At 43.0% G+C, this 14,890-nt stretch overlaps 1 protein-coding gene across 5 annotated transcripts in view; it reads right to left on the bottom strand.

Moving 5' to 3' along the window:
• The window catches only part of PRKCB (protein kinase C beta), a 331,373-nt gene that overhangs the window by 35,083 nt on the left and 281,400 nt on the right, over positions 1–14,890 (bottom strand). For all 5 annotated transcript variants that reach the window (XR_013552994.2, XM_078440467.2, XM_078440469.2 and 2 more), the window contains 3 exons: positions 11,301–11,392; positions 9,406–9,468; positions 4,189–4,327 (listed from right to left, as the gene is read on the bottom strand). Coding sequence is in view for 4 of the 5 variants with exons in the window: in XM_078440467.2 (XP_078296593.1) it covers positions 4,189–4,327; positions 9,406–9,468; positions 11,301–11,392 (294 nt within the window). In the remaining variant the exon portion in view is untranslated. The remainder of the gene's footprint in view (positions 1–4,188; positions 4,328–9,405; positions 9,469–11,300; positions 11,393–14,890) is intronic.

The following is a 14,890-nucleotide window of genomic DNA, read 5'->3' on the forward strand; positions in this document are numbered from 1 at the left end:
CAAATGGTAGGATTTCCTTGTTTCCTACCGCTGAATAATATCCATTGCATATATATACCACACCTTCTCTATCCATTCATCCACGGGGGGACACTTAAGTTGCTTCCATGTCCTGTAAATAATGCTGCTATAAACATGTGAGTGTAGATACCTTTTTGAGTTAGTGTGTTCCGCACCCTCCCCCCCCCCCCACCCCCGCCTTGGATATATTCCCAGAAGTGGAATTGCTAGGTCATATGGTAGTTCTATTTTTAATTTTTTGAAGATCCTCCACACTGTTTTCCATAGTGGCTGCACCAATTTACATCCCCACCAATAGTGCATAGGGTTCCCTTTCCTCCATGCCCTCACCAGTTCCCTCGTGTCTTTTTGATGATGGCCATTCTAACAGGTGTGAGGAGACATTCTCATTGTGGTTTTAATTTGCATTTCTCTAGTGATGTTGAGTATCTTTTCACGTACCTGTTGGCCTTTCATTTATTTTCTTTGGAGAAATGTCTATTTGGGTCCTTTGCCCACTTTTTAATTGGGTTATTTGTTTTGTTTTGTTTCCGCTATTGAGTTGTAGGAGTTCTTTATATATTTTGGATATTAACCCCTTATCAGATATGTGGTTTGCAAATATTTTTTTCCCATTCCCTAGGTTCTCTTCTCACTTTGTTGGTGGTTTCTTTTGCTATGCAGAAGCTTTTTAGTTTGACATGATCACACTTGTTTGATTTGTTGCTTGTGCTTTAAGTTTCATATCCAAAAAACATCATTAACGAGACCCATGTTGAGGAGCTTTGCTCCTCCTATGTTTTCTTCTAGGAGTTTCATGGTTTCAGGTCTTATATTTATTAATCCTTTTTGAGTTAATTTCTGTGAGTTGTGTAAGATATGGGTCCAGTCTCATTCTTTTTTTTTTTTTTTTTAATGTTTTTTTTTGAGAGAGAGAGAGAGAGAGAGAGAGAGAGAGAGAGAGAGAGAGAATCTAAAGCAGGCTCCAGGCTCCAAGCTGTTAGCACAGAGCCTGAGATGGGGCTCGAACTCACGGACTGTGAGATCATGACCTGAGCTGAAGTCAGATGCTTAACCTACTAAGCCACCCAGGCACCCCTCATTCTTTCTTTTTTTTTTTTTTTTTTTTTTAATTTTTTTTCAACATTTTTTAATTTATTTTTTTTTGGGACAGAGAGAGACAGAGCATGAACGGGGGAGGGGCAGAGAGAGAGGGAGACACAGAATCGGAAACAGGCTCCAGGCTCCGAGCCATTAGCCCAGAGCCTGACGCGGGGCTCGAACTCACGGACCGCGAGATCGTGACCTGGCTGAAGTCGGACGCTTAACCGACTGCGCCACCCAGGCGCCCCCCTCATTCTTTTACATATGAATACCCAGTTATCTCAGCATCATTTATTAAAGAAACTGTGCTCTGCATTGAGTATTCTTGGCTTCTTTTTTAAACATTAGTTGATTACATATGCTTACGTTTTGTTCTGGGCTCTCATTTCTGTTCCATCCTATTTATCTGTTTTTGTGCCAGTACCATATTGTTTTGATGACTGTAGCTTTATAGTATAGCTTGAAATCAGGAAGTGTAATGCCTCCTGCTTTGTTCTTTCTCATTTCTTTAGCTATGTGGAGCCTTTTATGCTTCCTCATAAATTTGGGGAGTGTTTTTTGTACTTCTGTAAAAAATGAAGTTGAAATCTTGATAGAGATTATATTGAGTTGATTGATAGCTTTTGGTAGTACTGACATTTTAATAATATTAATTCTTCTATCCATGAACATGGGATGTCTTTCCATTTACTTGTACCTTCTTCAATTTCTTTCAGCAATGTCTTGTAGGTTTCAGAGTAGAAATATTTCACCTCCTTAGTTAAATTTACTTCTAAGTATTTTATTATTGTTGATGCTTTTGCAAATGAGATCCATTTCTTTATTTCATTTTCAGAAAAATCATCGTTAGTGTATAGAAATGCTACTGGTTTTGTATACTAATTTTGTATCTTGTAACTTTACTAAATTCATTGATTCTATCTAACAGTTTTGGTTGAGTCGGATCTTCTACATATAAAATCATGTCACATTCAAATAGAGACCATTTTTACTGCTTCTTTTTCAATTCTGATGTTTCTTTTTCTTTCCCAATTGCTCTACCTAGGACTTCTAGTACTATGTTGCATAAGAGTAGTGAGAATGGACACTTTTGTCTTATTATCCCTGCTTTTTCTGCACCTATTGAAGATATGATTCTTTTCTTTTATTTTATTAATGTGATGTATTACAATGATTGATTTGCACATGTTGAGTCATCATTGCATCCCAGGGATATATCCCACTTGATCGTGGTGAATGATCTTTTTAATGTGCTCCTGAATTCAGTCTGCTAGTATTTTACTGGGAGTTTTTATATCTATATTCATCAGGGATATTGGCCTGTAGTTTTCTTTTCTAGTAGTGTCCTTTTCTGTTATTGGTATTAGAATAATGCTGACCTTCTAAAATAACTTGTGAGTATTCCCTCCTCTTTGATTTTTCAGAAAAATTTAAGATAGATAGATGTTAATTATTCTTCAAATGCTTGGCAAAATTCACTAGTGAAGCCATCTAGTCCTTGGTAAAATTCACTAATGAAGCCATCTAGTCCTTTGCTTTATTGGGAGATTTTTTATTACAAACTCAATCTCCTTACTAGTAATTGATCTATTCAGATTTTCTATTTCTTCCTGATCAGTCTTGGTAAGTTGCAAGTTTCTAAAAATTTTTCAATTTCTTCTAGGTTGTCCGTCCAGCTTGTTGGCGTATAGTTGTTCACTGTACCTTGATTTTTTTCTCTTAACAATATGTCTCAAAGATCTTTCCATATCTACATATATATCTCACTCTTTAAAAAAATTTTTTTATGTTTATTTATTTTTGAGAGAGAGAGAGAGAAAGAGAGAGAGAGAGAGAGTAAGTTGGGGAGGGGCAGAGAGAAACAGAGACACAGAATCTGAAGCAGACTCCAGGCTCTGAGCTGTCAGCACAGAGCCTGATGCGGGGCCTGAACCCACGAGCCATGACTGAATGACACACCCAGGCACCCCTAACTCACTCTTTTGAATTGGATTGATGTGGTATTCCATACTACAAATAATTCAGTCTATTGCTCATTCCTTGATAGACATTGCTCAAGTTAGTACATACAGATGTGCTCTGATCTTTATAAGAGCTGTATGATATTTCTTAATGTGAATGTAACATATTTTAGCTAACCATTCCTTTGTTGATAGTCATTGAGGTTGTTTCCTATTTTTCATTATTTAAAAATAGCACTGTAATGAAGAAAGGACTTTGAACATGTATCCTATCAGCTGTGCATGTACGTGTGTGTATTGTAAGCTAAGTTCCTAGAGGAGGAGCTGCTTTGGTAAGAGTATGCAGGTTTTAAATTGTGTGCCAGATTAGTTAATTACATGGGGTCCTCCATCATCATTGTTCCATTTAAGTGACAGTCAAGAAAGGAATTCTAGAATTCCCATTTCCAAGACTCTGTGCCACATCCTCAGTTCCTTTCCTTAAAAATCTAGTAACAGATTGCAAAATGCCACTTCTCTGAGCACCAATTCAGAGAAAAAGGAAGGCTATCATCTGGCACAAATTCTGTACCATGCCATGTTGGGGAAATCCATTCTGCAACTGACCGTTTCCTTTGGGAAGGGAGGGGGAGGCACTAGAATTAAATCTTTTCCTTTCATTTATATCTTACTCACGGAAAGGAAAATTCTGAGTCTTTCAGGGTTTAGTATCAGTACACAGATCCTGTGTCATATGTCAGCCCAGGAAAGCCCTCTATGTCTGTCTCTCTCTCTTTCCCCCCTCTTAACAAATGTTTCAATGTCATAATTAGGCAGTATCATATGGCCATGAGCCATCGCAGCTTGAAGAATTTTACTGATGTGCGGTGGATGGTTCTTTTTGAGTTTTATTTAAATTTTCCCCCAAACCTTGATGTATTTTGGGCCTGAGCTTCTGGATGTGTGCTAAGTTAATTTGCATGTGTGATAGCAAAGGAATGATTTAGAGTACAGGAGAAGGACCAGCCTGAGGTTTGCTTGCCAGGTACCCCCCTGGACCTTTCCCAGTCCTGACATGGCCATCCAGGGAACAGAGGAGACATCAACGCAATGTGGACACGTTAGGGGTCCCACCAGCTCTCACCTCAGGGGCGATGTAGTCTGGAGTGCCACAGAATGTCTTGGTGGTCACCCCATCCCAGATGTTTTCCTTACACATGCCAAAATCAGCAATCTTGATGTGGCCCTCTGAATCCAGCATCACATTGTCAAGTTTGAGGTCACTGCAGCAGACATAAGAATTTAAGGATTTAGCCAATGCTATTTATTTCAAGTCAACCAACAGCTACTCATGATGCGCAAAACACCATGCTTAGTGTTGGGGAAGCACAGAAGTGGATATAAACCAGTCCTTGCCCCCAGTAGCTTCCAATCTGGCAGATAAAGAGAGGTCTACGCGCTTGTGTGTTTTTCTTTTCCTACAGATCCAACTGTGCCAAGCATCTCACAAGGACACAATGAGACAGCAGCTCTGAGAAGAGAGAGATCCACAGGAAGCTAAATAAAGAGCAGAGCATCCATAGAGCTAATCTTTGTAATTTAAGGGCCCCTTATATTTCATAGTAAGATATATTTTTCACAAAATTATTATTTTTGAAAATAACTCTGAAGATCATGGAGAAAAAAAACTGATGGGGACAATCTGATTTAAGTTCAAGTGCTCTAAGCTCTCCTAGGCTGATTCTTAGCACATGACCCCAAGAGTTCCAATTGATTCTTTCAATTAAAAAAATATGTTGCACACCTACTGTGTGACAGGCACTATGCTTGGAGCTACTGTGAACGAGATAAACATCTTGTCCTTGTTCAGATTAAATTCCAATTAGGGAAAAGACAATTAACAAGTGTTCACATCTATAAGCATGACCATTACAGATTTTGATGGGTGGTGTGAAGAAAATGAAGAGGACGATGAGTTAGTAACTGGGGAAGGTTTCTGTAAGCAGGATATCAGGATGTGTCACCTCCATGGAGGTAACATTTGAGCTTTAACCTAAAGGACATGTGCTATACTCTCATTCTTTTATTTCATCTGTGTCGATGAGGAGAGCTTGGTTATTTTGGTAAATGCTTGCACAATCCCAGCATATTGGGTTATTCCAATATCATCACACTTTCTTCTTCCCTAAACATCTACTCCAATGTCAACACTTGGCATTTCAGTACCAATGAGGAGTCATGATCTGTGGGCAAGTCTTCCTTGATCTCAATAGAGACCACTTTCCTGAGAGATAAGAGGGTCTACTATACAATTCAGATCTCTACCTTAAGTCATCTTTATTGGGTGGTGGACATCTGTGGTCTCTACCTATTTTAGCATCTTATGACAAGAGCATCCCAATATTCCTTCGAAGGATCACCCTTCCCTGATTCTCATGCCATAGAAGGTGGTAGTGCTGATCCTAGCTCCTGGCTCCAGGAGTGGTTATGTGGGCCTGTTCTGGCCATATGAAACACCCCACCGTGCTGGTCACAGTGATAGCTTCAGGAATGGCTAGGTGATCCAGTATGAGCTAGTCAAAGACACTGAGCATCAGCCCCTGGCACTTTGGCTGGTATCGTCAAAAAAGAAATGAGCTCTTTTTACTCTGGGATTGCTCAGCTGGTAGAATGTAAGTCTAGAAGTCCCGGGGGTCACCAGAAAGAGAAGAAAGCTAGATAGATAAAGAGGAGCCTAGAGGAAAGGTGATACAGTGAACACTCATAACGTCATTTGAGCCCTGGATCCATCCATGTGTAAAGTCAGATCTGCCCCTTGGGCTTTTCGGTTATGTCGGCCAACAAATGTCTCTTTTAAACAAGTTAGTTTGAATTGAGTTGCTGTCATCACTTTAGACTAAAAGAATACAATCAGAAAAAAAAAATACATCGGCATCTCCTATCTGTGTCTGTGAGGTCTATGGCGGGGGGGGGGGGTGCCCACTTGCACCACCTGTTCCATGATCTTTGGTACTGTCCATGGTACCACCCATATCCAGGTTTCATACTCATCTACAAGCCACAGTGGTCTCTGAATGTCAGCTTAGAATTTGTAAAACTGGATTTTGCAGCAACATGCCAAGTCTACATGTGACCTGATTAACAGAGACCCATGACATTCCCCTCAGCTTGACCACATGCCCCAAAACAGGCAGCTGGGGCAACTAGGGAAGTGATAACATCTTCATGTGTTCTAGCAAAGGAGTGGGCCACCCTCAGGTGCCAAGGGCCAACAGGTTGTGCAGCTAGGGGACACTCCAGTCATATTCACTGTCACAGAATAGCATTTTGATAGTCTACTGCATTCTTTTGTTCAATGTAATAATCCTTCATTTCTGTTTCAAAAGGAGGCTGGAGCAGTTGTTTACATTTTCAGAAATCCACCAATGGCAAAATCATCACACATTCCAGGGATGGTGATCCATAGATAAGACTCTAAGCTTGGAAGGATCTTTGTCTCCCCTCCATCCAACATCTCCAGCCATGGTCCTCAGAGAGGGCAAGTCTAACATAATTCCTCATCCTCTTTATATAAGGATTGTCCAATTAACTGTAGAGCTAAATGAAAGAGGGAAAAAGACTTTTACCACATGAAGGTAGTTTCAATGAAGTTATAAAACCACACATCCTCTGTTGTGTGATTTTTTTAGTTTTCATTTGATTATCAATTTCAAAAACTCTGTCTCAATCAAGGTTCTTGACTATGAGCAAACCCCCTCCCAAAACAAACAAACAAAAAAAACCCCACAAAAAAACAAAAACAAAAAACCCAACTCTGACCATTTCAACCTAGAAGGAATTGTTTAAAAGGTACTGGGAGTTCACAGAATCTCCAAGGAGGCTAGACAACCAGATGTGGAGGCAAGGCAGCCAGGAATAATGCTGAACTGCAATGCAGAGCTAGTCCAGTGACGATGTCACAGATGCCACCACAGACGTCTTGTTCCATGAGGCCTAATGGTGGACTCTGGGTGCTGTTGCTGAGAACTAGTTCCCCTCATGCCTCTGGAAACTAGATGTGGCTGATTACCATGGCCACTCTCAATTCTACAGTCTCTGCCTTTCTTGGTCACTACTTTCTGATTCACGGTGTTGTATGACTGTGACAAGTGTCAAAGCCTAGGTTATGTGTCTGCCCTTGCTGCAGGAAGACTGTGAAAGTATGTCATTTTCTCTCTGTAGAGTAGGAGCTGGACTCTGTTCCTACACACAAATGAAAGAGATTCAGATGCTGAATTCCTTAAAAGAGTGACAAATGTCCCCTAAAAAATATGACTAGTTGAAGAAGAATGGGAGAATGTGTAGTTAGGAGAGATAGCTTTGAGAGTTAGCTGAAGTCTCAGCACCTGAAATTTAATCTTTGTATTTTATGACCTGAATGGCAAAGGTCCTGGATGCCAGACCCCAAGCCAGGTCCCTACTAGATTGGAAACCTAGCCCTGGATCTCAACCCAACTGACAGGAAACTCTACTTCCTCTCCTGGTCCCTCCCCTGGAACTGGATTTTCTTCCAATAAACTTGCAGTCCCACATTTAATCTACTCAGCAATCCTGAGCGGCCAGTTCTATTCTAGTCAAGACCCATCCCTCACAAGAGTTAGGTTCTAATGTCAGCACATAAGGTGAAAATCATGTAGAGCCAACGATTACCCACAATCCCCCTTTCTTTAGTTAAGCACCTGCTGGAGTCACTGGCTTGAATTAGGAGGTCATGCCACAGGGTGGATAACGTGTTCCTTTTAACACCAGAGTTCTGTTTGGCACAGGACACTCCCACTATGGCGGTCAAATGGAATCGGGGGCTTCATAGGTGCCATCTCTTGCACACGTGGTGACACAGTTTCATTGAGGGCAAGCATGGCCAGAATGAGCACACGATTTACAGTTTAAATTCTTATTTTTCTCTCTCTTCCTATTTCTTCACTGAGCTCACTCATGTGCCAGGTGAAACCACTCCTTTTCCTGACCTTCATTCTTCCACTATCAGGAATAACTATGGAGAGTAGGGATTCTATGTACTCAGGATGATTGTCCTTCTCCGCTAGCTTCATATCATGACTTCAAGGACTAAAAAAAAAAACAAAACAAAAAAAACAACAAAGCCCCTGGACTCTGCAGGCTTCTGGCAAGATACACACTTTCCATCCCTTCATTCCACCAGTGCCCAGAGCCTCCCCTCCACCATCTGCCTTGAGCCCACCAGGGTTCATCTCTTTATACCTTTTTGGTCCTATGTCTTTCAATTGCACCGCGATGCCCAGGACATTCAGGTCACTCTAACCCTCCAGAGCCCGATCCCATGCTCTCCACAGAATGACAGGCACCCTGCTCACCACGTGGCACACACCAGCCCCCACCCCGCTCGACTTTTCTCTACAGCACTTATCGCAACCTGACACACCGTATCTCTGGGATTTATGGATCTGTCTCCGACCACTACGACAGAAGCTCTACAAAGGGAGGCGGTTTTGCCTGTTTCCTTCCCTGCTGCATCCGCACCATCTAGAAGAGTGTCCAGCACATAGTAGGCTTTTAATAAATGTATGTCAAATAAATGAATGACATGGAGTTTCATGGCTCTTCACGATCTTTTCGATAGACTCTCGCCCATGCCAAGTGCCCTTTGGAAGCCCCGTGCCCCTGCCAGCCTCTCTTGCATAACCAGCCAGCCCAAGCCTGCACTGCCTATGCCATTTGCATCCATGTGGCATCAGGAGAATTGTACACACTGGACTCACTGACCAATAGCAGCCTCAGGCTCAGTAGTCTGCCGTGCGTGAAATATAAAACGGTATGACTCACACAGCCATGATCATACACTTGCTCCTCCAAAAACGGGCAAATGCCAAGTCCTGAACTTAATCCTGTCTTTCAGGGCAAGCATTTCAGAGATTCATTTCTAAATTGTAGTTACATAGCAAAAAAAAAAAAAAAAAAGTGTTTCATAATAATAGGATCCATCATATCCCGCCAGCCGAGATTCTCTGCTTGCTCCCCCAGATTGGGGGTCCAAAGACAAGAGAAGGAAGTGCCAGGCCCCCACTGGTGAGCCTCCCCTTCTTAAAGCGAATGGTCTCACATCTGAGGCTCTGAACCATCACTGGTGGTGGAGTCCATAGAGATCTTCCCATCACCATCGAGAGCTGCCCAAACTTTGCCAGGGCAGTGGGCGATGCTGCCTGGCAGAACACATGCCCAAGTCAGGGCTGGAGGATTCCTCCCCCACCATGGATTCTAATTTTAAAAGCAGTTAAAGAAAGAGGCAGGGAGGGAAGGAGCTGAGGGAGCCGCAAGGATGGAAAGGGTAGCAGTGCTCACTTACCGGTAAATGATGCCCTTGCTCTGTAAGAAGAACAGACCGATGGCAATTTCTGCAGCGTAAAATCTGAAATTAGAAAAAAAAAAAAAAGCGATGGAGAGATTCAAGGACATCGTATGCCTGGCAAACCCTCAGAATTCCATACGATATTGAACCAGGCGTAGGGCATTAACATCTCACCATGGATGGTCAGCCACACGTCTCCTAAAACGACGTCTGGGAGTGTAGATGTGTGGACAGAGTTTAGAGAGCCGGGAGGCTGCCTTAAGGACAAATCAGAGGTTCAGCACTTGCTCAGCGGGGAGGAGGCCCTGGGAGAGGACGGACTGGATGGAGAACGACAATTTCTGTCTACGACAAATCGAGTATCTGAATACTAACAGCTAAACTGTTGAAGGCTTACTGTCTACATGCCACCATTTCAGGTTATTATCTGATTAAATTCTAATAACAGTTCTGTGAAGTAGGCCCTACTTTTACCTCCCTCTTCCTGACATGAGGAAACAGAGGCTTAGTGACAGAAAATAACTTGATTAAGTGATATCACTAATGAATGGCATGACATCTGTCTAAAGCGTGAGCTCTTTTTTTTTTTTAAAGTTTATTTATTTATTTTGAGAGTGAGGTGGGGAGAAGCAGAGAGAGAGGGAAAGAGAGTCCCAAGTAGGCTCCAGGCTGGCAGAGCAGATTCCAATGCGGGGCTCAGTCCCACGAGCCCATGAGATCATGACCTGAACCTGAAACCAAGAGTCAGACTAAGCCATCCAGGTACCCCTAAAGTAAGCACTTAGCAAAGGCTGAGAAGAAAAGAGATTTTGAGAGAACCAGAAAGTCCAGTTACACCACAGGGTTAGGCAGGGCTTTAGGGAACTATGTTAAGCATTCTGACAATTTGTTTTCTGTGATAACGAGCATAGGGTCCGTGCTCAGTTAGGCATTAGAAGCAAAAGAACAGCCAACCCCCTGGTCCTATGGGAATTATGACTAGATCTAGAAGCTCAAGAATGCAAACCCTACCAGAATACAGTGCTCACAACCTCAGCAGGTGGGAAGAGAGGGGGCAGAGCTGAACTGAACAGGAGCCAGCAAGCCTTGGGAGTGACCAGATAGAGCCCTAGATTGAGCCCTCGGGGGCTTTCCAGAGGGGCAATAAGATTTTAGCAAACCCCTCAGGAGAGGCTAACTCTGGTCATCCCACAACTTGCTGTCCCTGTTCACCAACAGCAGGGGAGGAACACGATGAGATCTGTGTTCTCAAAAGAAAATTCTGGCTGCCTTGGAACTGACAGGGACAGAATGGACTCAGCAGGGGAAACACAGTTCCAAAAACCTGAATCAGTCTCCCCACCCAGGAGCCACAGGGCACAGCTACAATGCAACTTGATTCCTCATCCCCTGGGAATAAGGGTATCTGAGTGTGTGTGTGTGTGTGTGTGAGAGAGAGAGAGAGAGAGAGAGAGAGAGAGAGAGAGAGGTGTAGGACAAAAATCTGGGTCAGAATGTGGATCTGTCTCACACCAGCTCTGTGATCTTGAGCAAGTTTCTACAAACTCTGGGCCCAGGCACATACTAAGCTCTCAACAAATACTGACAAATGAATAAACAAAACCTACAAGGATATCCCCCGAGGCATCTAGGGGGCCTTTCCCTTAGGAGTCTGGGGCAAAACATCAGCGATAAAGAAAGAACTGTGGTTCTCAAGCTTTAGGTTCTTAGCTGGTATCAGGAAAACAAAAAAGAAAAGGATCCCATATCAAGCAGAATACCTTTTCCCCCTGGCCATACATTTATCATGAAGCGGTTCAAGATGCTAACAATCCCTATTCAGCTAAAAATCCAAGGGAACAAACATGCAAGGATCCCACAGGAAAAGAAGAACAGCACAAGTTTGTACTTACACAGCATGAGGCTCCTTAAACCGGCCAACTTGTTGGATGTGGTACATGAGGTCACCCCCGTTCACGTACTCCATCACAAAGTACAGGCGGTCCTGGGACAGGAGAGCAAACGGCAACATCAATATCCTGTGTTTCTCAGGTTCCAGATGGAGAGCAGCGGAGAGCTGGGATTTATGATCAAAACCCCCAGGACTCTGTGACAAGCCCCTATTTGCCAGGCCCATTATTTCCCAAATGCAGTATTTGTGCCACTGGAAGAATGCAACTGGGCCAAGGTGGCACGTGATTTTTTTTTAAATTAATAACTGCAAAGTTCTATTTGTTTGTACTGGAAAATGTAATTAGCAGATTAATATTGTGACTTAATGGATATTATTATTTAGGATAAAAGCTAATTGTAACGAAGAGTGGAAAATAAATCCATGGATCATATTACAGATAACAGGTAACTGTGGTAACCAGCCTCCAGGATGGCCCCCTGTGATTTTCACCCCCTGGTCCTCACGTCCTTGTGTAGCTTCTTCCCACAAGGAATAGGACTGACTTGCATAACTGGTAGAGCAGTGTAAAAAATGGGGGCACCTGGGTGACTCAGTAGGTTGTGTCCGACTCTTGATTTTGGTTCAAGTCATGGACTCACGGCTCGTGAGATTAAGCCCTGCATCAGGCTCTGTGCTGACAGCATGAAGCTTGCTTGGGATTCTCTCTCTCTCTCTCTCTCTCTCTCTCTCTCTTTCTCTCTCAAAATAATTAAATAAATATTAAAAAAAGAATATTGTAAAAATTACAGTGTGTGACTAACATGACTAGGTCACAAAAGATACTGTAGCTTCCATTTTGCTCTCTCTTGGATCATTTGTTTGGGGAAGTTGGCCACCACATCATGGGAATGCTCAAGCAACATATGGGAGGGTACATTTGGCCAAGAACCAAGGCTGCAAATGGCCAGCACCAACTCCCCAGACAAGGGAAGGAACCACCTTGGGAATAAACTCTCCAGCCCCAGTCAAGCCTTCTGATGACTGCAATCCCAGCTGACCACTTGCCTACAACTTTTCATGTGAGACCCCAAAACTAGAACCACCCAAGTTAGCCACTCGTGAGTTCCGGCCCCAGAAACGGCGAGATAATAAATGTTTATTGTGGTTTTAAGCCATTAAGTATTGAGGTATTGTAATAGATAACTAACTAACATGTGACTACGGAGGGAATCTGAGTGGCCTTGGAGGGCCTATCCAGAAGGAGTGCAGGACGGTGAGACAAGGAGCCCACAGAGAACTAAGCTCACATACGTGAAGTGCTCTAACACGATGGTGGCCTCATCACAAATGTTTCAGTCACCATCAACAAAATCTTATGGCTCACAGAAGATTATTTTATACATAACAGTCATAGATGCCTTTGTCCAATGTGTACTGTCTAATAACTGGAATGATAACTATTATAAAATAAAGCTGCCAGGGCACCTGGGTGGCTCAGTCGGTTGAGCGTCTGACTCTGGCTCAGGTCATGATCTCAGGGTGTAAGAGTTCGAGCCCTGCGTCGGGCTCTGTGCTGACAGCTCAGAGCCTGGAGCCTGCTTTGAGTTCTGTGTCTCCCTGCTCTCTCTGCTCCTCCCCCACTCGCACACACTCTCTCTCAAAAATGAATAAACATTAAAAAAATTTAAAAAAAATAAAGCTGCCATCTTGTGAGCATTTATTATGTGACTTAGCCAACTGTCTTTACATATTTTGTCTCATTTATCTCTCTAAACAATCCAACAGGACAGTATTACCATGCTTCCCCTTTTAAAGATGTTAAAGTTCAAGCCCAGAAAGGGTAAGTAACTTGCTGATTGTCGGTGATTCAGCTGTTCAGCGGCAGAGCCGGGATTTGAACCCCAGGCAGGTTGGTTCCAAACCTTATCAGGCTGCTACCCGTGTAAGACTCTGACTAGACATTGTATGGATGTGTGCGTGTGTCCTCCCTTCTAAGAGCTTCCAGTCCAGGAGGGGCGAGAAAGGACCTAGAGATCCAGCCACACAGCAAGACAGAAGCTGACAGGTCACAGGGCAAAAGTACAGGTTGATCACTTATTTTTGCAAAGTCAAGGGACTTTCTCACACTACTTTACCCCCTCAACATCTTTACTGAGAGGCAGAGAGGGAGGCAGAGTTATCACTTCTGTCTCTCAGTGTCCAAGGCGTATGAGGCTTGCAAAAAAAGGTCATCCACAAGGTAGTGGCAGAGTGGAGATAGTCAGAACTGCCGACACCCAGCCCCTGGTTCTTTGGGGGTTTTTTTTGATAGAAAACAAGCCTTAAAAATAGCATCTGTCTTTGCTGCACGTTGAAGGGAACCAAAACACTTGCTTTTAAAAATTATTTTTAAAACTAGCAGATGGCATTGGCCACAGAGAGAAAAGTAAGTAAAGGAGAGATTTCACTTGCTTGCTTGCAGCTTTGGAAGAACTCAGCTTGCCCCCCAAACTCATTAGTTAGAATCCCAACATCAGGGAGAGCTCTGCTTGTAGCTAATGCCGTGTTTTGTGGTTTGCTTCTGCCATGAACCGTATGCGGGAAAATCCTGAGATCCATCATCTTTGAACTGTACTGAGTCTGCCTTGGGCACACCAGTGCTTCATATAGGAAACAGTGTGGCTGGCGTCCTGCCTTCCCTGTTTTCTGAACGAACACTTAATGATGCCCGCCCTAGGCCAGGCATTATTTTACTACCAGGGAGGCTGCTATGAATAATCCATGGTGCCTGATGTTAAGGATTCCCCAGATGCGTGAGGAGACCAGGTAAATTTCTAAACGGCACTGTTTCCCAAAATGTGGAGGGAGATAATTTTAGGTGGGCTACGGATGCATAAGGCTTTTCCTTCATAGTTTTGTGTTTATTTTAATGTGTATTTTGGAAAACAGAACTAGCCCTTGAAGCCCCTGATTCTGTGGCTATTACTGCTGAGGGGGACAGCGGAGCGCATAGAGTTACAAAGGACGGAGGAGTGAGGCAAGGCTGGGACCAGATTATGATAAATTGCATAAGGCCATCAACTTCAAACTTTGGTTGTCTCCCACACGAGCTCCAAGATTTTACCACATTTACCCGCCTCATCCGCTAAAATTTACTTATTTTAAAGATATTTCCATTCAAATTTACTTCACTTTTTTTACTTAGACACATTATTTAACAATTTTACAACTTCATACCAAAGTCATAGGTGGAAATTCATTGTCTCTGTAAAAAAACAAAAATGCATATCTGGAGTCTATCAACTCTATGCTATATCTGGTCTGGCTTTTGCTCTATCGGTCCCTCAACGGACTTATTTTTAAAGCGAATGCAATTCGTCCATGTACCACCAAGTTCATCTGGCACTCCAAGGTAAGGCACATCCAAATTTGAAAAACACTGCCAGGGGCAACCTCAAGCCAATCTTGAGCAGGGAGGTGAATTTTAGAACGGTTCCTTGAGCATTTATTTTTGCAAGTCATGTATTAGGTGTTAAAGGGGTAAATAAACAATGATGAATAGCATATGGGCCTTGCCCTCAGAGAATTCAGAGTCTTGTGAAAACAGATATGCAACCAACTCGAGCCAGA

This window comes from Panthera onca, chromosome E3 (genome assembly GCF_046562875.1).
Source record: "Panthera onca isolate mPanOnc1 chromosome E3, mPanOnc1 haplotype 2, whole genome shotgun sequence".
NCBI lineage: Eukaryota > Metazoa > Chordata > Mammalia > Carnivora > Felidae > Panthera > Panthera onca.